This window comes from Hyperolius riggenbachi, chromosome 10 (assembly GCF_040937935.1).
Source record: "Hyperolius riggenbachi isolate aHypRig1 chromosome 10, aHypRig1.pri, whole genome shotgun sequence".
In the NCBI taxonomy this organism is placed as follows: domain Eukaryota; kingdom Metazoa; phylum Chordata; class Amphibia; order Anura; family Hyperoliidae; genus Hyperolius; species Hyperolius riggenbachi.
In genome coordinates this window covers 209,827,830-209,852,512 of record NC_090655.1, presented here as the reverse complement: position 1 = coordinate 209,852,512, position 24,683 = coordinate 209,827,830, and the positions used below count along the sequence as shown (strand labels likewise).

At 48.1% G+C, this 24,683-nt stretch overlaps 1 protein-coding gene across 1 annotated transcript in view; it reads left to right on the top strand.

The window, feature by feature from the left end:
- LOC137536780 (zinc finger protein 850-like) overlaps nucleotides 1-24,343 on the top strand; it is a 69,159-nt gene extending 44,816 nt beyond the window's left edge. The window contains exons 9-12 of the mRNA XM_068258983.1: nucleotides 13,948-14,067; nucleotides 17,973-18,155; nucleotides 18,244-18,361; nucleotides 21,365-24,343. Of these exons, the coding sequence (XP_068115084.1) occupies nucleotides 13,948-14,067; nucleotides 17,973-18,155; nucleotides 18,244-18,361; nucleotides 21,365-22,875 (1,932 nt within the window). The 3' untranslated portion in view covers nucleotides 22,876-24,343. The remainder of the gene's footprint in view (nucleotides 1-13,947; nucleotides 14,068-17,972; nucleotides 18,156-18,243; nucleotides 18,362-21,364) is intronic.
- Nucleotides 24,344-24,683: the final 340 nt, after the last annotated feature.

Genomic DNA, 24,683 nt, shown 5'->3' with positions numbered 1-24,683 from the left:
ATGCTCCATAGAAGCACTACAGCTCCTAGCATGCTCCATAGAAGCACTACAGCTCCTAGCATGCCCCTCCATAGAAGCACTACAGCTCCTAGCATGCCCCTCCATAGAAGCACTACAGCTCCTAGCATGCCCCTCCATAGAAGCACTACAGCTCCTAGCATGCTCCTCTGCTCCATAGAAGCACCACAGCTCCCAGCATGCCCCTCCATAGAAGCACTACAGCTCCTAGCATGCTCCCCTGCTCCATAGAAGCACCACAGCTCCCAGCATGCCCCTCCATAGAAGCACTACAGCTCCTAGCATGCCCCTCCATAGAAGCACTACAGCTCCTAGCATGCCCCTCCATAGAAGCACTACAGCTCCTAGCATGCTCCTCTGCTCCATAGAAGCACCACAGCTCCCAGCATGCCCCTCCATAGAAGCACTACAGCTCCTAGCATGCTCCCCTGCTCCATAGAAGCACCACAGCTCCCAGCATGCCCCTCCATAGAAGCACTACAGCTCCTAGCATGCCCCTCCATAGAAGCACTACAGCTCCTAGCATGCCCCTCCATAGAAGCACTACAGCTCCTAGCATGCCCCTCCATAGAAGCACTACAGCTCCTAGCATGCCCCTCCATAGAAGCACTACAGCTCCTAGCATTCCCCTCCGTAGAAGCACCACTGCTCCTAGCATGCCCCTCCGTAGAAGCACCACTGCTCCTAGCATGCCCCTCCGTAGAAGCACCACAGCTCCCAGCATGCCTCTCCGTAGAAGCACCACTGCTCCTAGCATGCCTCTCCGTAGAAGCACCACTGCTCCTAGCATGCCCCTCCGTAGAAGCACCACTGCTCCTAGCATGCCCCTCCGTAGAAGCACCACTGCTCCTAGCATGCCCCTCCGTAGAAGCACCACTGCTCCTAGCATGCCCCTCCGTAGAAGCACCACTGCTCCTAGCATGCCCCTCCGTAGAAGCACCACTGCTCCTAGCATGCCCCTCCGTAGAAGCACCACTGCTCCTAGCATGCCCCTCCGTAGAAGCACCACAGCTCCCAGCATGCCCCTCCGTAGAAGCACTACAGCTCCTAGCATGCCCCTCCACAGACGCACTACAGCTCCTAGCATGCCCCTCCGTAGAAGCACTACAGCTCCTAGCATGCCCCTCCGTAGAAGCACTACAGCTCCTAGCATGCCCCTCCGTAGAAGCACTACAGCTCCTAGCATGCCCCTCCGTAGAAGCACTACAGCTCCTAGCATGCCCCTCCGTAGAAGCACTACAGCTCCTAGCATGCCCCTCCGTAGAAGCACTACAGCTCCTAGCATGCCCCTCCGTAGAAGCACTACAGCTCCTAGCATGCCCCTCCGTAGAAGCACTACAGCTCCTAGCATGCCCCTCCGTAGAAGCACCACAGCTCCCAGCATGCCCCTCCGTAGAAGCACCACAGCTCCCAGCACGCCCCTCCATAGAAGCACTACAGCTCCTAGCATGCTCCATAGAGGCACCACAGCTCCCAGCATGCCCCTCGGTGGGCGCGCCACAGCTCCCAGCATGCCCCTCGGTGGGCGCGCCACAGCTCCCAGCATGCCCCTCGGTGGGCGCGCCACAGCTCCCAGCATGCCCCTCGGTGGGCGCGCCACAGCTCCCAGCATGCCCCTCGGTGGGTGCGCCACAGCTCCCAGCATGCCCCTCGGTGGGCGCGCCACAGCTCCCAGCATGCCCCTCGGTGGGCGCGCCACAGCTCCCAGCATGCCCCTCGGTGGGCGCGCCACAGCTCCCAGCATGCCCCTCGGTGGGCGCGCCACAGCTCCCAGCATGCCCCTTGGTGGGCGCGCCACAGCTCCCAGCATGCCCCTCGGTGGGCGCGCCACAGCTCCCAGCATGCCCCTCTGTAGAAGCACCTCTATTTCCCCTATGGAAATACGGGCCCTGGCTAGCCCCTCAATTATTATAAATATTATTATTATTATTGATTTATCTTGCCTTCCCGAACCCTTCACCCTGAACACCCCCTCTGTTCTGTGTGCCCCTCCGTCCTTTCTTTCCTCACTGCAACCTGTCTGCTCTCACCCTGACCACCCCCTCTGTTCTGTGTGCCCCTCCATCCTTTCCTCACTGCAACCTGTCTGCTCTCACCCTGACCACCCCCTCTGTTCCTTGTGCCCCTCCATCCTTTCCTCACTGCAACCTGTCTGCTCTCACCCTGACCACCCCCTCTGTTCTGTGTGCCCCTCCATCCTTTCCTCACTGCAACCGGTCTGCTCTCACCCTGACCACCCCCTCTGTTCTGTGTGCCCCTCCATCCTTTCCTCACTGCAACCTGTCTGCTCTCTTACCACCCCCTCTGTTCTAACTGCCCTTCTCCATCCTCACACCCACCCAACCCCAATTTTCAGTTCTCTTCTTTACCCTGACTGCCCCTCAGTTCCAACTGCCCCTCTGCATGCCACTTGCATATCTCTCGTAGTTGACCTCCCTCAGTTCTAACTGCCTTCTCATATATCCCATACCTGTATAATAATTTGCCTGTCAATGCTCCTGTGTCCCTGTGTTGTGCTACACAAGCTCCACACTCTCTCTTCTGGTGGAATAACACACAGCATGCCATTTACAGTGGCATTGAAGCACATGTTCAGCGCACTGTATTTTTCACTATATGCATTGCACACTTATGCTCCTTGCACACCATGTACATTGCTTGCGATGCGATAAAATTGCTACGCTCCTGAAAAAGATGGACGGCTGAACTGAGCGCTTGCCGAGCAGTGTAGTCTCCTGTCTGCTGCCCGCCAGTGCAATTCAGGTGCAATTTAAATGCACCAAATTTGCAGCGGTTGTAACATCACGTGTGTCAAGTGCTGACATGTAATGGCATTACTGGGCAGCAGAGCAACCCCACATGTCGAGTCTGAGCGTGGCAGCGACATCGCTCCTATCACACTCCATGGAGGAGCGGCTGCCTGTACAGTGCTGGTACCGAGCGCTGACAAGCGCCCGGCCTGTGCAGGGGAGCAGCAGACAGGCGGTGACTTCACCGCTTGTCAGCTGCCCATGTGAAAGGGCCCTTGCTTCCTTTGCAACATTCATATATAATTTTTTTTTTTTGGGGGGGGGGGGGGGTATTCCCTTTTAAAGCTATTCATGTGTTTGCTCAGCCAATTAAAGCAGGATGCCAGCTAATAAAGTCACAGCAGGTGATTTCAGAAATGATAAATGGACTGAATTCTGGAGCAGTACCTGTCCTATATGGAAAGGATCAGATCACGCTGGTTTTGGAGATTTACATGCTGTAAATGGAATTCTTATAACTAGGTACTTCAAGGTCCTTGTAATACAAGTATGACAGCAATAAGACACAGAGCAGCAAGGTAAACTCTATAGAAAGAGTTTCTCTCTGATCAGAGAACCTCTGCAGGGCTGCCATCTTATTCTTTTGAACCTGATGTGGTTTAGGGCCAGTTCACATGGATGATTACTGGTGACGCATTTAAACGCAGTGTAGTCTGCCTTAGCTGGTTAAGCCACAAAACATGCAGTTGAGCTCTGTCGAGTTTTAAATAAATTAGGCGGCAATTGTAGGATGCAGGGAGGAATTGTGTTTTTTGTGATTGTACAACCTCGACTACATGTCAGTCACTGAACAGCTGCTGACTATTAATACTGATCATGCGTGTAGCCATGTGATAGAGGAATCTGAGGGCTGGTGCACACCAAGCGTTTTTGGTAGCGTTTCAAAACTGCTGCCTCCTGTGAAAACGCTTGGCTAATGTATCTCAATGGGATGGTGCACACCAGCGGATTGAGATTTTTAGCAAACCTCAAACGTGAGTCCTGCAGCATTTTTGCGGTTTGCAGATGAGTTTCTGCCTCAATGTAAAGTATAGGAAAAGCTCAAACTGCTCTGAAAAATGCCAGATCAGAGCGATTTTCCAGGCGTTTTTGTTATAGTAGCTGTTCAGTAACCGCTTTACTGTAACAATATATGAAATCTGCTACACAAAAACGCTCCAAAAACACCAGGCATGTTTAGAAAATCTCTAAACATGCCTAGCATTGTTTTGAAAATCTGCTTCAAAAACCTCTAGCGTTTTGTGGATCTGCTAGAGGTTTTTGGTGTGCGCTGACCCTAAATGAGCAATAAGGAGAGGGTGATTTTGCTGACTAGAGCTGATCAATGAGATGCAATTATTTCTGAGTTCATGCAGTATGATGTACATTTTTATGCAAATGTACCGTATGCAGCTTGGAAATTGACCAATCAAGTCCCACCCAGGTAAATTGACTGGTCCATTTTCAAACTGCATGTACGGTATTTGCATACACACTTGCCTAATTCTGCAATTCGGAAATAGTTGTATCTCATTGATGATTCTTATCTCTGGACTCCTCTAAATGCTTCTTCTCTGACTGTTGGGCTGCATTCAGTGTCTGACCATGTATACTGTAATGGTACATGCACATCAGCATGTTAAGGTGGCCAGGGCTGTGGAGACGGACTCGGTACAAAAATCTTCCGACTCCTCGGTTTATGAAACCACCGAATCCAGGTACCCAAGATGACTCAGACTCCTTAGTTTAATACTTACCAGGGCTGTGGATTTTGTTCAAAAATCATCCGACTTTGACTCCTCAGTTTATGAAATTTCCAACTCCGGGTACCCAAAATTTCTCCGACTCCTTGATTCAGACTCCACAACCCTGAAGGTGGCCATACATTAGGCGACTTGGAGGCCGATCGACCATCCGAATTGGATGAAAATCGGTACTGCCAAGTGCATGCCCGATCAGGAAGGAAATTGGTTGCCTTGTCGATCGCGCATGCTGCAAGATGTTGGGCCAAAGTTGGTTGGGTGCGCGGCGGGAACGGCATGCAATTTTCCGACGATCGACGAAACCATCCGCCGCCTCCCCGCTGTTTAATGTAAAGTGCCCCATGTAAAGTATGCATTACCTGTCCGCTGCCTCCACTTGTCCCCCGCAGGCGTCCGGGATTCCTCTTCCGCATACACGCATGCATCACGTGGTTTCCTGGTAAGGGCGCACATGTAGCGTCGCACACGCACCACTAGGAAACCACGTTGGGGTACGTGTGAATGTGGGGGGAAAAGTAGAGGCTGTGGAGAGATAATGTATACACTTTGGCTCCGAGGGGACATTCCATTGGGGGCACAACAGCAAGGCGGCGCACAGAGCCGATTCCAGATTGATTTCATGCTGAAATTGATTGGGAATCGGCCTGTGGTGTATGGGCAGCTGACAGATCGCTCTCTTTTCAGATTTGATTAGAGAGAGATTGTCTCTTGGTGGAATCTGCCCATCATCGCTAGATCTATGAGCACCTTTAGCGGTGTGGTGGTATCCGTTGCCATGTGTGCAGTGTGTTACCACATAACGTGCATGCTAACAGTTACAGGGAAGCATGCATTGTATATACTGGGTGTCACACATTGCACAATGTGACTTTTCTGTGTTACGATCAAGCTTCTGCAGGATGTGCAATGCCTCACTGGGAACATGGCCTGCTGTTTCATTGTCGGTCATGCCCGGTACACACAATGCAATTTCCCAACAGACTGAAGGTTGAATAGATAATTTCCGACAAGTCTGATTTTGTTTTCCGATCCCTTCTATACAAAAATGATTGGCTTTTTAGATTGGACCTTTCGAAAATTGATTTGACTGTCAATCTGGCAGGAAATTGCATTGTGTGTACCAGGCATAAGATTAAGTTTCCAATGCTGCGATTCCCGTCTGTTTTCCTGCACATAAATTTACACTCAGAAAAAAAAATCAGCAGCATAAAATCGCATCACCAATGCAAATCCCTGTAGATGTGCATGACAGATGCCTTCTCGCCTTACAACAAGTGCTGGCATCATTGTGTCTTGCAGACACATGCCGGCTCAGTGGAAACTTAAAGAGGAACTGTAACGACAAAACGGCCCCTGGGGGGTACTCACCTCGGGTGGGGGAAGCCTCAGGATCCTAATGAGGCTTCCCACGCCGTCCTGCGTCCCTCGGGGGTCTCGCTGTAGCCCTCCGTACAGCTGTGACGCAATATTTACCTTCCTGGCTCCTGCGCAGGCGCTCTGATGCCTCTCGGCGCCGAAGTAGGCGGAAATACCCGATCACCGTCGGGTCTGCTCTACTGCGCAGGCGCAAGTTTCCGGCGCCTGCGCAGTAGAGCGGACCCGACGGAGATCGGGTATTTCCGTCTATTTCCGTGCAGAAAGTCGCCACAGCGCCCCCGCTGGAGCCAGCAAAGGTAAATATTGAACTGACAGTCGGCACAGTCGCCGGCTGTTCGGAGGGCTGCGGCGAGACCCCCGTGGGACAGAGGACGACGTGGGAAGCCTCATTAGGATCCGGAGGCTTCCCCCACCCGAGGTGAGTACCCCCCAGGGGAGATTTTTAATGTTACAGAGTCTCTTTAAAGAGGAACTCCAGTGAAAATAATGTAATAAAAAAGTGCTTCATTTTTACAATTATGTATAAATGATTGTGTTTGCCCATTGTAAAATCTTTTAAATCCCTCATTTACATCTGACATTTTTACTGCTGGCAGGTGATGTAGTTGCTGCTTGCTTTTTTGGAATTTGGAAACCGCTGTAAACAGCTCTTTCCCACAATGCAACAAGGTTCACAGACAGGAAACTGCCAGGAGTACCACGGTCCTCAGTTTCTTGTGGGAGGGGTTTCACCACAATATCAGTCATACAGCGCCCCCTGATGGTCTGTTTGTGAAAAGGAATAGATTTCTCATGTAAAAGGGGGTATCAGCTACTGATTGGGATAAAGTTCAATTCTTGGTCGGAGTTTCTCTTGAAAAGGAAGATCCGGGGTGTAAGAAAAAAAGATCTACTTGGGGTTTCCTCCAGCCCCTGGCAGCCGTCCTGTGGCATCTACTGCGCATGTGCTCTCGTGACCGCTCTTACGTAGCCTGGAGCGTTCTGCATGCAGAACTACTGCGCCTGAACACTCCAGACCACAAGAGTGTGATTGGTGCTGGCGCGGAAGATGCCAAACTGGCAGGGTTGGCATCTGCAATGGAGGGGACCCCGGACCACCGGCTGGGAACGGAGCATGCGGCGAGGGCACAGGACGGCTGATGGGCTGGAGGAGGCCCAGGTAAGTAGATTTTTTATTTTTTTTTTTGCTCGGACCTTCCCTGTTAAGCCTGGTTCACATTCCCTGTCCGGATCCGCCTGGTCGGATCCGGACCATATACTGTACAAACGGAACGTACGTTCTGCATAGCAATGCAAAGTCTATGCGGACGTTCACATGCGTACGTTCCGTACAGAACAGAGCCGGATTGGATCCGGACTCCGGACACTTTTCCAACATGCGCTATTTTTCGGGTCCGGATCATCCAGCCCACGCACCCGGACCGGAGCCTGACTGCACCATCCGGAATTAGAAACCAATGGGGAACGGAAAGCACAGAACACACAGGATACAAACACCTGACGTTCTACCCCACTTCCTATGGGTATTCTAGCGGCCATTTCGGATAGGGACACATGGGCAGCAGTGACTAACGTGCTGGAGCTGTTTGGCAGTATGTCGGAGGTGAGGCCTAAACAGCGGAGGACCTGATTCTACAGGTGCACCAGGTGCACCTTCTGCTGACCCCAACAATTTTATTAGTAATTTCGCTGTTTTTACCACACGGATCCGGATGGCAGCCTGATACATTCCTGATGCAAACGGACCGGGTCCGGATCGGAACCGTACGGTTCCGATCCGGATCAGGTCCCGATCCGGTCCGTTTGCATGCCAAAACGCAAGTGTGAACGGGGCCTAAGCTGAGTACACACATGACATAAAAATCTTTGCAAACTGGGGAATTTGTTGCATAGGTTTGTCTGGAAGGTTTGAAAGACTAGAGATCTAGATCTAGAGATTTTGTACACATGCAAAGATCAGTTTATGCAAAACACCCGAAAAATGCATTCGTAGTCTACCTACTTCCTTTTTTCATGCATGTGTGTGCACACAAAAGTTACAGAACATCTGCCGATCTCCTACACGCTTGTTTAATGGACAGTCATCTGCAGATCAGATCCACCAGGATGAATTTGAAAGTTGAGAGATAAATATCTTCAGTCTGTAGATTTGGTGGTCTTTTGTGAACTTTATTTTACAAAGATATTGTGCAGATTATCTTTGATCTTACATTTTTCAAAGACTTTTATCTTGTGCTTTAGGCCTGGAACCCACTAGGAATTGCTGCAGCGCTGTGTGCAGTGATTCCTAGGATGTTTGCGACGGCGATTGCCAGACACTTGGAAGCGCTGTAAGGTAATCCATAAAGCGCTTCCGATTTGCGATTAGCTTTTTTGTTGTTGTTGTAAAACTTACCAGGCATCCTTCTTCTGTCCGTAGCCCCGCCCCCTAAAGGAAGAGGTCATCGGTGCTTTTCAATGACTAATCAGAGCTATGCCTGTGACCTCTTCCTTTAGGGGGCAGGGCTATGGAAGGATGAAGGAAACTCACTACCCTGTTTAACCTCTCCCTATCCACAGGCACCTTCCCCTCAGACTTCAAGCAGGCCACAGTACTGCCCCTGCTCAAGAAACCCTCCCTCGCTACCCTCCAACTACCGCCCGATCTCCCTCCTCCCCTCTGCCTCAAAACTCCTTGAGCATCTGGTTCACAAACGCTTGACCCAGTACCTCAATGCCAACTCACTACTAGACCCACTGCAATCTGGATTTCGGCCTACCCACTCAACCGAAACTGCTCTCACCAAAGTGGTCAATGACCTTGTCTTAGCTAAAGCTGAAAGTAAATACTCCATTCTCCTCCTCCTTGACCTTACAGTAGCTTTTGATACAGTAGATCATCCCCTACTCCTCCAGTCCCTCCAGTCCATGGGCATTCACAATCTCGCCCTGACCTGGCTTTCATCCTACCTCTCCAACCGCTCCTTCACAACCCTCTTCAATGAGTCCTCGTCTACCCCTAACCAAATCTCAGTGGGAGCCCCCCAAGGCTCGGTCCTTGGCCCCCTAATGTTCTCCCTATACACATCCTCCATTGGCAACGTTATCTCCTCCATGGGTTTTAACTATCATCTGTATGCAGATGGCACCCAAATCTACCTCCACACCCCTGACATATCCACCACTACCATGGACAAGGTCTCCTCCTGCCTATCTGCCATCTCCTCCTGGATGTCCGCTAGGTTTCTGAAACGAAACCTAGACAAAATGAATTTATGATCTTCCCACCCCGGTCATCCCTGGACCTCCGAGATGTGCAGGTCACTGTAAACCACACTACCATCCGCCCTACCTCTCAAGCCCGCTGTCTGGGTGTCACCCTGGACTCCGCACTCTCCTTCACTCCCCACATCCAAAACCTCACAAAGTCCTGCAACTTCCACCTTCGTAACATCTGTAAGATTCACCCTTTCCTGACCTCTGCCACCACCAAACTCCTCATCCATGCCCTCATAATTTTCCACCTCGACTACTTCAATGCCCTTCTGTCTGGTCTCCCTATGACCCGAATAGCCCCACCGCAGTCCATCATGAATGCGGCAGCCAGAATTATCCACTCCTCCCATCGCTCCACCAGGGCGGCTCCCCTCCATGAATCCCTCCACTGGCTTCCTATCCATTCCAGAATCAGATTCAAGATATTGTCTGACCTACAAATCCATCCACAAAACCTGTCCAACCTACATTTCTGATCTTACTCAAAGATGCACACCAAGCCGCTCACTCCGCTCCTCCAATAAACTTCATCTGACCGTCCCCCGCATCACCCAGTCCCATGCACGTCTCCAACACTATAAAACTCCCTACCTCCACCCATTAGGGCAGCCCCCTCCTTCAACACCTTCAAGAAGGCCCTCAAAACTCACCTTTTCACTCTGGCCTACCACCCCTTACAATTGCTCTAAACCCACAGCTGAACTCTGATCCCCTACCTCACGTGTCCCTACCTCTCCCTCTAGATTGTAAGTCTTTGGGCAGGGTCCTCCTTCTTTTGTGTCCTACCTGATCATGCGCCTGCATTATTGTGCACCCATGCTATGCATTTGAGTGAACCTAACTTGCCTAATCTCCATGCTCCCATCCAGTGACTGACTAAGCATTACCTTGTACTCATACTGTGCTGTGTGATCTGGTTTTCTTGTATTCCTGTATTGTCATATTGCTGTATGTCACCCCTAAATATTGTCTGTAACCTAAATTAATGTCCAGCGCTGCGTAATATGTTGATGCTTTATAAATACAATAAATAATAATACAGCGACCCTATAAGTATTTTTTTTTCCCTCAGCCCCTAAAGCTCTGCATAATCAGTTTGCTAAGTGATTTATGCAGCGCTTATACTGTATACTTAGCATTGAGCGCAGATGAGCTTAAAATAGTGCATGTCCTGCGATTGGGATTATCGCTAATCGCAATTTCCAAAAACTCCCTAGTGGGATCCTACCCTCATAGTCTGAGCCCATGAAAAGTGAGCAGATTAGCTTTTCTGAGATCACTGACAGTATACAGTACTTGTCATGGGTGTGTTCACACATTGCTGCATGTGAACTCACTACCCATATGGGCATGTTCACATCTCTGCAATGTCACCTATCATCAATCCCTTTATAATCAGAATTTTTACCACACAGTATTTTTTTGTCCTGATAGCTTTCATCGAATGAAATTATATACAGTTATACGCACACCATACACAGTTACTCGTGTGTCACCTTGATTGGGCCCACTGTACCGCGTTCAATGTGATGGCCCCATAGAACCAGCACTACTTATGCGCCGGGATGCGGCATTTATTGCGACACAACGCGGAAAGAGTGAAGGGGTACTTGAGGTCAGTGATTCAAACTACTGAAACAAAAAAAACAGTACTAGAGAGGGCTGAAAAATTGGACTTTGGGTCATTTTCTTCCCACACAGGAAATGGAATGTGCATGTTGCCCGGTTAATGCCCAGCATGCTGTGCGTTACTGCATTGGAGCCTACCGCTGCGTCACGCTCAGTGTGAAAGCCCCGTAGTAGTATCAGTGCATCGCGATGTGATATTATCAGTTGCTTAGGGTCCCCAAGCCTCCATTCACACTGCTTCCATTGCATCACGTCACAACGGACAATGCCACTGAGCCAACAATATTCCTGTGTGGCTAGTACATTGGGTTTGGCACGTTCTGTCAGGATAGTGTTTACAGGGCAATGCATGTGGTTACAGTGACAGAAGCAGGCATTGTACTGTATCGTCCAGGGCTGTGGAGTTGGTACGGAAATCTTCCGATTCCTAAGCTTATGAAACCTCCGGGTACCGAAAATGACTCCGACTCCTTAGTCTAATACTTACCAGGGCTGTGGATTTTATACAAAATCATCCAACTCCTGACTCCTCAGTTTATGAAATCTCCGACTCCGGGTACCCAAAATTGCTCCGACTCCACAGCCCTGGTATCGTCACTAAACTACCTTGCCATGCAACTTTTCAGCTTTGTTTTCAACATGGATGGAAGCAGCACTCAAATGCTGGGGTGTCAGGTAGCGTGCCAAAGCTAATACCTGTGCACTAACAGGTCAAACCCCCACACTCCAATAAGGATCCTGCACCCATTCAGTAATAATAGCTCTCTTTATTAGAACAAGATTGTAAAATATCAAAGGACAAAAAGGCTGGAGAGTGGCTACAGCTCCTTGCTTCGGAACTCTTCCAGGCTGTGTGGTGTAAACAAGGGCAAAGTCTCAAAACAGAAAGCCGCAGCCACTCTCCAGCCTTGTTGTCCTTTGGTGTAAATCTTGTTTTAATTGATTTAATCTTGTTCTAATAGAGAGGGCTATTTTTACTGGTAATCATACCATGCACAATCGCGTTATACCGGTTTCCCGGGGGGGGGGGGGGTCGGGGGCAGCGCAGTGGCGGGGATGTGATGCAACGGCAGGCGCACGGACAACGGCGAGAGTAAACACAAACTCGCTTGTCGGGGTCCTGCTCATGTGTACTACTTGCTTCTTTCTCCTTCCTGTTCTTGTATTCCATCTCCCTGTAACAGCAATAGCTGGAAAATGAATTACATCTTTCACCACTATCCATGGCTACCTGGAGGGGGAATAGTATTTAACGCCACCGGGACTTTTGCAGGAGCAGAGTGAGCCGCTTTACCCTGTGCCCAAATCTCCTGGCGGCTTAAGCATATGTATGCTGAGGGAATGGGGCACTACTGGCTACCATGCTGGTGTGTGTGTGTGGGGGGGGGGGGTTACATTATTTTATGTAAGGGTCCAAATAATTGTATTTTACTGTCACACCGTGCTATTTTTTTTTTTTAGACCATTATCATACCATGGCTTTTCATACTGTTGCAACCCAACTCCCGTGTAAAACTTAGGCCCGGTTCACATTAGCGGTGGCCGTCCGGAATCGCCGTGCCGGAGCCGGACCGCTTTCAGAACGGACGCACGGCATGGCAATGAAAGCCTATGCGTCCGTTCACATGCGTCCGTTCTGCCGGAGCCGGGCCGGATCCGGACTCCGGCGTCCGTTCCAACATGCGCTATTTTTTGGTCCGGCTCCTCCGGCAGCCGTATCCGGAGCGGAGCCGGACTGCACCATCCGGCCAATACAAAGCAATGAGAGCCGGAGAGCGCACAACACACTGGCTACAAAAACCGGACGTTCTACCCCACTTCCTATGCATTTTGGATGGGGACCACATGGGCCCAGCGAAGAGTGGGGCAGCAGCGATTTCATGCTGGAGCTCTTTTTGCCAGCAACATGTCTGATATGTCTGAAGGAGGCGAACAACAGAGAGAATTCCCAGGTTTACGAGTAAAAAATGCCTGGATCCATGGTCCCAACTGCAGTCTCTGTATCCACGGATCGTCTCCACACGTCCACCTGTCTCCAACAATGACCCCAGACCCTTCTGCTGACTTCCCAGACCCCAGGTAATTAAAAGGATGTTATCTCCTTAAGAAACCGGATCCGGACCGCAACCGTGTTCACACCGCACGGAAACCGGATGCAAACGGACCGGATCCGGATAGGAACCGTACGGATCCGGTCCGGATACGGTGCGGTCCGGACATCCGGTGCGGTTTTTACTAAACCGCAAGTGTGAACGGGGCCTTACACTGAGGTCCAAGCTCCTTAGTTACACCACTGGCGAGATATTTTGTGGCCTTTTCAGCGTGTCAGCATAGCTTAGCATTTTGCATTCATCAAATTGTGATTCTATGTAATCGTAACGTAGCTGAAAAGTCAAATTGCACTGTAGCATTGCTGTGAGACCATACGGTGAGGCTTGCATTACAATGAAAGAAATGTTTTGCCTCTGCTATAAAGAGCAGAAGAAGAGGTGTGTTGAACACGTGACACACCTGTAGGCCAGGGCCTTTTTCTTTTGTGTGCAGGTTTGTCGTGGGCAATAAAAGAAGTTTTGTATGGAGAGTGTCAGTCCGCCTTTTCGTTTTTCCTAAGCACTCATGATATGGTTATTGGTATGTAACAGGCTTACAATACTGGGTTTCCAATGTATGGAACCACCTGGAAAGCATAGGAAGAGGTACAGTCCCCATTCAGGGTAATAACTATTCGCACCTTTCTCATAGCAATTGCTAGCTGATCGCAGAGGCACCACAAAATGTGCTGCCTATTTTGTGCAATCCTGTTTTCTCTTCAGAACGTACAAATCTTTCGCCTTTTACTAGGGTTTTTCTGTGGAGAGAAAGAAAACCGTTAAAGAAAACAAAAAAAACCTACCTCATTTGGTGTTTATCTTAAAGGTTGACCAACAGTTGCCTACCTTTCCAAGCTGTTTTTAGATACAGTATTTTACCTGATTTGGGGAGCCACTACTTGTTCTTGTTTCTGCTAATCAATGATGATTTTGAGAATTTACCTTCTAATGTGGGTTTAGTTGGATAGTATTTGGAATTGTGAACTAACTATAAAATGTTAATTCATATCACCATATCTTTCACAGTCCAGGATCCGATCTCGGGAGCTGCTGCTTGACCTCTACAAGATGGACGAGAGCAAAAATGAAATAAATTCAGGGATGCTCCGTCTTGCCTTTGAGATTGTCTATTTGTTGACAGGAGAGGTGAGATATTGTACAGATATGTATACAGTTATGAGATGAAAACCTGTGAAAGCTGGTAAGGTACCTTTTTGAGTGCCAGGACCTCCCCCAGCTAGGAACATTTTCTTGGTTCAGGAATTGGAGCTCTTGCATGCTATGTCTGTTGTGTAGCAGAATAATTCTGCATGCCAACTCGCTGGCCATACAATTCTATGGGGCTGCAGGCAGATGCGTTGCACCATAGGTGGCTATGGGCAATCATCACTCCTCTGGAAAATCGGAGCAGGTCTTTTTAACAAGTGGCAGCTGATCCTATTTTTAACATTGGGATCCCTTTCCTTGTTACAGCTTATATATCCTTCAGAGATGCTGCAGTGTAGTTACTTCCTGGTTTGCTGGGAGCACATAAAAGGTTAAATTCCTGTGTTTACATATAGTCTATCTAAGTGGCACACTGCTGACAGAAATGACATTTTAAATTACAGTGGCTCATTACTAGCAGATAAGGGAGTATTAGACAGGCTTTTATCTCTAAATACACACAGGGTGGGGTTCTCAGTGTTTTCCTTCTCTCCTGTGGAGAGTTTAGGTCCTCCTTAGTCCTAAGGGGGTATTCACCTCCCAGAAAATTGGTGTGGCTGTTTGCACCAGGGAGAAAAAATTCACCAACCATTCAGTATACTCTGATGTGACTCAGGAGCCACTTTATGGCAAACCATTTTTAACAACTCATTAAAGGGAAGGTCCAAGCAAAAAAAAAAAAATGAGTTTCACTTTCCTGGGGCTTCTACCAGCCCCATGTAGCCATCCTGTGCCCTCGTAGTCACTCACTGCTGCTCCAGTTCCCCGCTGGCAGCTTTCTGACCTCAGAGGTCAGGGCCACATTGCATACATTTTTACGCATTCCAGCTAGTGCAGGAACAAAAATGTACGCGTTGCACCACTAACGCACCACTAACGCGTAAAAATGTATGTGTTAATGTTTCTGCACTAGCGGGAATGTGTAAAAATGTACGCAATTCGGCCCTGACCTCCGAGGTCAGAAAGCTGCCAGCGGGGGACTGGAGCAGCAGTGAGTGACTACGAGGGCACAGGATGGCTGCATGGGGCTGGTAGAAGCCCCAGGTAAGTGAAACTCATTTTTTTTTTTTTGCTTGGACCTTCCCTTTAAGGTTTGTTTGTTTTTTATCTTGTCCAGCACGGCTAATGAAAGTCAGTGGTAATTTGCATGGAATGTGTGGATTTATGCTGCAAGAAGTATGCTTGTGTTTTTTTTTTTTTTTGGTTTTTTTTATGCACGGGAGGCTTCTTTCACACTGCAAATTTGCAATTCCAATTTTCACTGGATGCAACAGAAGAATAAAAACACAGAAAAAAATGCAGCGCGCTGAAAACATAAACCTGAATTTTGAAAGAAGTGTGATTCATCATTGACTATGGATGTGCAGCCACCACGATTTTGCGCTTCTCCAAAACTCCTGCATACTGTCTTTAAGTTACATTAGTTATGTTAATTAAAATATATACTGTAGGTAATATAATCTCTTACCCACCCTGTTTTAAAAGAACAGACAAATGTTTGTGATTTTCATGGGGGCAGCCATCTTTAGGTTGAAAGGAGGCAACAGGGAGCATGAGACACAGTTCCAAGTGTCCTGATCACCCCTCCTAGCTGCGTGCGCTAGGCTTTAAATCTAAACTTCAAAATGTAAAAAAATCAAAACAGCAGAAGAACAACATCAGAAATCCCATCATGCTTTGCACAGCATTAGGGGAAAAATGCCCAGGCAGATTTCTTCTGTGCAGTTAAAAATGAGACTTGGGTAAGAAAAACTAATTCTGATGCTGTGAAACCTCCGGTGGCCGACCCGACCTGGCCAGGCCGGCTGCCAGGTCGGGCTCTTCTGCGTTTCAAAATGCGCCTCACGGGGGCGCGCTGACGTCATCGGACGTCCTCCGGGCTGTACTGCGCAGGCACAGTAGTTCTGCGCCTGCGCAGTACAGCCCAGAGGACGTCCGATGACGTCAGCGCCCCCCCGTGAGGCGCATTTTGAAACGCAGAAGAGCCCGACCTGGCAGCCGGCCTGGCCAGGTCGGGTCGGCCACCGGAGGGGACCGGGAGCCTGCGGAGCGGTGCCGAGGGCACGGCCTGGCTGCCCACGGCTGGAGGAAGCCCCAGGTAAGTGGATGGGCATTTTTATTTTTTTAAGAGCCACCCTGAACCTTCCCTTTAAGTGTGAACCCTGTCTTAAAGTGGCCACTAACGATCCAACTAGCCAAACAATCGTTTACATACGATTCTTCATATAAACGATCGGAAATGATCATTTGGAACCACTAATGGACAAAAATCTCCAAACCAATCCAATCAGATTCATGAAATCGATCCGAAAAAGATAAAGTTGGGAGCTAAGGCTGTCTGTATAAACTGATGTGTGGCATATTGGTGTAACCTACAGGTTTCTGATATGGAAATCTGGGCCTAAAGGATGTAGTTGTAAAGGTCTCCTTTATACTGCTGTCATTTGATTTCTGTTCTGGGGAAGCTTTTATTAGTTTTAGACACCTGAACAAGGAGGGATACGCAGGCTGCTTTATTTCCTGCTGATCGTCTGCTTCGAATGTTTTAGCCATTCACCCTGAACAAGCATGCAAATCAGATGTTTGACTAAAGTCTGACGAGATTATCTGAATGCTTGTTTTTAAAGGGACCCTGAGCAGTCAATAAAAATCAAATTGGTACTTACCTGGGGCTTCCTCCAGCCCACCGTAGGCCGTAGGTCCCCGGCATCCTCCTGACTCCTCCACAGGTCCTGCTGGCGGCTCCGTTACCGGTGACTTTCAGGCTGGCCGGTGTGACAGTCCTGCACATGCGTACTTCAGAGTTAGAAAACCATGCATGCGCAGGACTGTCGTGCCGCTTAGCGGCCGGCGTGATGACGCATAGCGTGCCCATCCAGGAAGTGTACTACCAACCATCAGCCTTAAAGTCGCCGCCAGCGGGACGGGGAGAGTGGGTCAGGAGGACGCCGGGGGACCTTGCGGACTATGGTGGGCTGGAGGAAGTTCCAGGTAATTACCAATTTCATTTTTGACTGTTCAGAGTCCCTTTAAGTGTGTGATTCATAAGGTGCCCATACATCAGACTATGTATGGGCAGATCGAATAAGAAATAGATCTCGCTCTGATCAAATCTGATTGGAGAGATATCTATTGACTGCCCCTACATCACAGTCTGATTATCGAATCATTTCATGCTAAAATCAATCTGGAATTGGTCTTGTGGTGATGCACCCGCCGGTCCAATGCTTCCCCCCCCTAATGGTCAATGTGCAATCCCCCCCCCCCCCCATTCCACCGGTGCCCAGTGTACTATCCATTACCTGTCTGTGGCTTGCTGGCTCCAGGCTCCTCTGTCCATACACACGCCCTACGTGGTTGCTGGAGTAATGTGGGCACCTGTGTGACATCACACATGCGCCCACGTGGAAGCCGACATGGGGTGCTTGTGGATGGAGGACAGCGCCCGGAGCCATATTACCTGGCTCCGGGCGCTGTCCTCCATCCACATGCTGTCACCTGACCAACCACAACAGCCCGACGTCTCGCAGCATGTGCGACCGATAAATGTGACCAATTTCTGCCTGAAATTAGTTGCATCGTTGGTCTGGCATGCATTTGGCGGCATTGTTTGTTTTTTTTTTCATCCGATTTGATAATAATAATTGAATCGGATGGTTGATTAGCTACCAAGTCACCTGATGTATGGTCACCAAAGACACCAGCAGGACAACCAGGCAACTGGTCTTGTCTAAAAGGCAATAAATATGACAGCCTCCATATCCCGCTCACTACAGGTGCCATGTAAGCCCCTTCTATTGCTTGATGGATGATTGAGGAGGAAATGTGATGTATTTCTCCTCCAGGACTATATTGTAGTAAAGAAGTCTGAGCATGGAAAATCCAGCAAGGATTCCCCTGACCCTGGAGAATGGAGTGAGGACAAGATCTCCACTGCAGAGCTTCTGTCTGCTTCCTTGGCAGCTACGATAAACTCCGAAAAGATATTAGAAGTCACCAATAAGATGATTGAGATGCTGACGGGAGAGGTGAGCAGTGCTGGGAATTCTGGGATGTTATCCTGTAATGCAAGTGATTGGTCTGGATGTTGGCTGTATCCTTATATGTGTGCTTCAGGTTCCTATAAGGTGCCAGGACGTCGCCGTGTATCTCTCCATGGAGGAGTGGCAGTATGTGGAGGGACACAGAGACCTATACAAGGAAGTCATGGTGGACGATGACGACTACATAGCAGGTAAGGATGTTTTAAAAGGCTACTTCATAATTTTCTACAAACCCATCCCCGTTTAGAGTTAAAAGGAGGCTGACACGATGCTGAAGATGCTAAAAACTAGGGATGGGACAAATCCACAATTTCTTTGAATCTGAATCTAGAAAGGTTCTCGAATATCTCGAACCTTTCGAATCACGAATCTAACGAATCATGCACATAAGAATTGTGTGATCTGTGGTATAGTTGCCCGCAGTATGGGTAGCCAGGCATAGGTGCCCACAGTATAGGTGCCTTCAGTATAGGTAGCAAGGGATATGTGCCTTCAGTATAGGGGCCTTCAGTATAGGTAGCAGGGTGTATGTGCCTTCAGTATAGGTAGCAAGGTATAGGGGCCTTCAGTATAGGTAGCGGGGTATAGGAGCCTCAGTATAGGTAGCTAGTTATATGTGCCTTCAGTATAGGTAGCCCTGTGCTCCCCCAGTCGTCGTCCCCCCCCCCCCCCCCTCCCGCAGCCTCCTCCGCTCACACCCCCTGCATAAATAAGTACCTGCTCACCTCCAGTGTGGAGCACAGAGCGGCAGGCCTCTCCTTTACTTCCCTGTTCCCCCTAGTGGCCTCACCAGCTTTTACTGCTGATGCGATTAGTAAAAGCTGGTCACTAGGGGGAAGAAGGAAGTCGGCGTGAGGTCTGCCGCTCCGCCCTGGATAGGTAAGCGGATACTTTTAACCATGTAGAGGGGCAAGCAAGGGGAGGCCGGGAAGGTGGAGGGCGAGTAGCGGATGCACAGGGACGAAGCGTTGGGATTCGGCAAGCGGTAAATGGCGTCAGGATTTGATTCCCGAGTATTTCCCAATATTCTAGGGATTTTCTGATTCGTCGTCCCATCCCTATTAAAAACGACCTCTCAATGAGATAGGGCATGAGCCTTCACAGGCTGATTCATGAGCCATTATTTACTGTGGGCTCAACTGACGAAGCATCTGCAGTGGCGATTTTATCATTTCCTGTGCTATTTGATCAATTGCATATGGTTTTTCACTAAGGTGTATTCACTAAGCAGTTTGATCTCCTTTCGCTGACTGAAGTGTTAAAATAAATATAATTCTTAAAATACAAATAAAATTCATAAAATAAAGTCTGCGTGCTTTATTTTAAAGTCAATTTACAAATGCTATGTAATGTAGTCTTAAAGTGAAACTAAACTCAGAACTTCATCTCTGCTCTAAAAGTTCAAATACAGCATAGTGACCTTTATGGGAAATAAATGTTCATTACAATTTATGGAAATCCTCAAAAAAAAAAAAAAGTACTTGGCTTCACTTTTGTAGAAGGCACTGTAAGGGTTAATCAATGTTTATTATATGTAGATCTGTCTTGGCAAAGCTCTCCTGCAGTCTATTCAGTTACTCATAGAACTAATTACATATAGAGATGTTGCGAACTGTTCGCTCGGCGAACATCTCTGGGGCTTTTACTACTTCCGGGTCGCTCTGACCCGGAGTAGTACGACTGCGCTGCCCGGCGAAGCGTGTCCTAGATCGCGCTCCTGTTGCCGGGCACTCTCTGCGCATGTGCGTGACGTCGTTCATGACGTCACGCACATGTGCAGAGAGTGCCCGGCAACAGGAGCGCGATCTAGGACACGCTTCGCCGGGCAGCGCAGGCGTACTACTCCGGGTCAGAGCGACCCGGAAGTAGTAAAAGCCCCATGTATCCAGAGATGTTCGCCGGCGAACGGTTCGGGAACTGTTCGCTACATCTCTGATTACATACAGTATGCTATTACTACTCATGCCTAGTATATACAATGGGCTCGATTCACAAAACGGTGCTACCCTGGTGAAAAGCCCCTTATCACGCCTAAACTCAGTTTAGGCGTGATAAGTTTAAGCACCAACTGGGTTAGCACCGCAGTGCACAGCTAATCAAAAGTTTTGCGCTAGCAAAGTCTGGTGCACTTTGCATAGAGTTTAATGGCGCTGCTTTTTGCGCGATCTAAACTTATCTAAACTTATCACGCCTAAACTGGCTTTTCACCAGTGTGGTGCAATGGTTATCACGCCTAAAGTCTTTCTTTTACATGGTTAGCACTGCTTTGTGAATCAAGCCCAATGAGATTTTCAGGCAGATTTTCTGCCAGTTGATTATTTTCAACAAGTCCAATTTTGATTTTGTGATCAATTTTCCATAGAAGTGAATGGAACATCGATCGGAAAATCATTTTCTATTCACTTCTTTGTAAAATTGATCGAAAACGGGTTGGACATGTTGAAAATAATCAGTCTGGCAGGAAATCTGCCTGAAAATCTCATTGTGCGTATTAGGCATTACACTAATACTGCTAATACTAAAATTACTAACAATACTGATATTAACACAACTGCTAACATTACTAATACTGATGCTATTAACCTCCTTGCCGGTTATCCCGAGCTCAGCTCGGGGTAACCTGCGCAGGAGGATTTCTCAGGCCCCGCTGGGCCGCTTTGCATTTTTTATTTTTTTTTGTTACAAGCAGCTAGCACTTTGCTAGCTGCTTGTAACACCCGATCGCCGCCCATCCGCCGCTATCCGCAATGTCGCGCCGCCCCCCTCCCCCCCCCTCCAGACCCCTTGTGCAGCCTGGCCAATCAGGGCCAGGCAGCACTGAGGGGTGGCCCGGGATTCCCGGTGACGTCCCGACGTCGGTGACGTCATCCCGCCCCGTCGCCATGGCGACCGGGGAAGCCCTGCAGGAAATCCCGTTCTCAACGGGATTTCCTGCATACTCTGATCGCCGAAGGCGATCGGGGGGGGGGGGGGGCCTCGGGGGATGCCGCCGCCCAGCGGCTATCATGTAGCGAGCCCTGGGCTCGCTACATGATTTTAAAAATAAAAAAAAAATTCCACGCTGCCTCCTTGCCGGATTTTTTAGACCGGCAAGGAGGTTAATACTTATATGAAGAATATTACTAACGACCAATACTACTAGTATGCTACTACTTGTACTGCTGCTAACTATCTTCTTACTGCTAACTTTCTAGATGGATCTTCCAATAGAATTTCTTCAGACAAAGGTCGCATAGTAGTCTGTGAAGATGAAAGGAAATATGCTTCTCTAATCTCAGCTAAGTCAAAGCGCCGTTCCAAGAGGAAACCAGCAGGCGGGGGTGATAAACGGCCAGTTAATGGCTCTAAGTATGTGCAGCGTAAAGCGAAAGCCACAAAGGGATGGCGTCAGTGTGATGTAGATTCCATGGGCAATAACGTCTATACGGAACGTGGGCTCACTTCCCGTGTACCAGTCAGATATGTTGATCAAATGCAACAAACTACATCCGGTACTGCAGTTGAAATCTATAAGAAAGAACAAACTGCAAATACTACAGAACAAGACAAAGACACATATTCCAATCAACGCAAAAAAACTTCACTTTTCAATCAGCGCAAAAAAACTTCACTTATCAAGTGTGATAAGTGTTGTAGAGAGTTTGAAAGAAAATCTGCATTTATTGCTCACTATAAAACACATTCTGCCCCCAGCAGTTATCAATGTGCAGAGTGTGGAAGAGGGTTTTCTAATCGGTACAAATTAGCTGTCCATAGCAGAATGCACACAGGAGAGAAAAAATTTACCTGTTCAGAATGCAAAAAGTCTTTCGCTTGCCAATCCTACCTCCGCAAGCACCAAAGAATCCACACTGGGTACAGGCCTTATACCTGCAGAGAGTGTGGCAGGAAGTTTTTTGGCAGCAACCACCTGGCGAGACACATGAGACTTCACACTGGCGAAAAGCCGTTCTCTTGCAACGAATGTGGCAGGAGGTTCACCGACAAGATCTGTGCTGTTGCCCATCGGCTAGTTCACACAGGGGAGAAGCCGTTTTCTTGTTCAGAGTGTGAGAAACGATTTTCCAGCAAAAGCTCCTGTGCCGCCCACCAGCGTACTCACACAGGAGAGCGTCCATTTCCATGCTCGGAGTGTGGTCGCTGTTTCTCTAGTAAAAGCCATCTTCAAATACACCAGAGCATACATGTTGGGAAGAAGCCCTATTTGTGCTCTGAGTGTGGGAAATCCTTTTCAAGGAAAGCCCACCTCGTTAATCACCAACGCACGCACACAGGTGAGCAGCCGTTTTCCTGTCAGCAATGCCAACGGCGATTCACCAACAAGGTCAATCTGAACATCCACATGCGTGTGCACACAGGAGAAAAGCCATTTTCTTGCAGTGAATGCGACAAAAGGTTTGTCTTAAAAGCCCATCTCCTTGTTCATCAGAGATCTCATACGGGGGAAAAACCCTTTGCCTGCACAGACTGTTCTAAATGTTTCCCCAGTAAATCGCACTTGAAGGTACATCTGCGGATTCATACTGGAGAGAAGCCATATTCCTGTGTACAATGTGGCAAGTGCTTTGGTCGGGGACACCATCTTAATTTACACCTAAAGACTCACTCTAAGGCTCCGGCTCCAGTATTCACCTGTAAGAATTGTGGGAAGAACTTAAAGAGCAAGGGTTTCCTGAACAGACACATGAAAATTCATGATAGATAAGGAAGTTGAAGGGATCAGGAAGTTGAAGGTCCTATTAAATGTAGTATTTTGTCAGTCCACTTTCAGTGTGATACCTGCTCTAGAATTCACACCCTTTTGCTCAATGGTTTTTAATAGTTTGGTTTGGGTTGAGGGTCAACTTGTATATCGATATCTGATCATTGTCACCCAGTTAAAGCAAACCTGAATGCGTAGTATGGATAATGAATAGAACATTAGTAGCAAAAAAAAGTCTAAATATTTTGTTTTATATAGTTTTTTTTCTTTTTTCTTTAAATACCATTGCATCATACTATCAGGGTCTTATTTCCACTACACACAGATTCTGGATGCAAAACAACAGACTCCAATGGGCCTGTTTCCTATGGGCCTGATTTTTCTGATGCAGATTTCCCATAGGCATTCATTGGAGTCAGTTTTCTGCACCCATAATCCGCATGTAGTGGAAACAGGCCCTCATAGTTGAAGTTTTAAAACCACACACAGTCTTTTATAAAACAAAGCAGAAATAATGACCCATTGAACTTTCCTGCAGTAAAACCTTATTCCAAGCCGTATCACTTTTTCTTGGCTGTTTAAGTGCTGCAAAAAACAGGACTGCAGTCATCTAAGTTGGTCAAATAGCTCAGATAAGCTCTTTGCATAGATAACTTCTTCCTATACTGGAAAAACACTGAGACTCTTTTCTTTGCTACTTATGTTGTATTTCTTAGCTGTACTACACATGGAATTCATTATCGAATTAGTTTATATTCGCTTCAGATCTGCTTTAAAATGTTCATGGTCTCTTAAAAGCTTTTCTTATTATCTTGACCTAAAATCTTTGTCCAGCCAACACCATCAGCCAGTTCTGGTGAGTCTTTCCAGGAGCTGTACACATACATAGGCCTGGCAGCTGTACACATACATAGGCCTGGCGGCTGTACACATACATAGGCCGGGCGGCTGTACACATGCATAGGCTGGGCGGCTGTACGCATGCATAGGCTGGGCGGCTGTACGCATACACAGGCTGGGCGGCTGTACGCATACACAGGCTGGGCGGCTGTACGCATACACAGGCTGGGCGGCTGTACGCATACACAGGCTGGGCGGCTGTACGCATACACAGGCTGGGCAGAAGAAAGTAATAAAGGCCAATGTTAGTGGCAACAAGTGTCTGGCATATACAGCTTGCCTCTGGCTTCATGTAAGACATTCCTACTACTGTTCTGTTTCCTTTTCACAGATCAATAAAGCAACTAATTGAATTGACCTCAAACAAATGACAGCTCTCATAGGCTGCAACTGAATTGTAGACCAACAGAGGGATGCAGAGCCCCACAGGGCTAAATACATGACTTGAATGCAGATCAGATGCATATCATGTACTAGTCCTAATCTATAATTTGAATGCAAATTGATGCACATGGATGCAGCTAGCCATAAGTATACTTACATGAGTTTTGTACAGCAGGAGACATTGGCAGTGCTTCCAAACAAAGGCTGCACCCGAATTGACTACCTGCAATAGATGTGCAGAGCTCCACAATTGTGGGCTAAAATACACAACATGCATTCAAAACGGGTACAGCAAAGGACGACGTTGGCTTCAATATAAATAATTTGTGCACATATTATTTACTGTATACTGAAGGTAACGTCCTCCTTTGCTGTACCTGTTTTGAATGCATGTTGTGTATTTTAGTCCACAATTGTGGAGCTCTGCACATCTATTGCAGGTCGTCAATTCGGGTGCAGCCTCTGTTATGAAGCGCTGCCAATTTCTCCTGCTGTACAAAACTCATTGAATTATTGATAAACAAGCA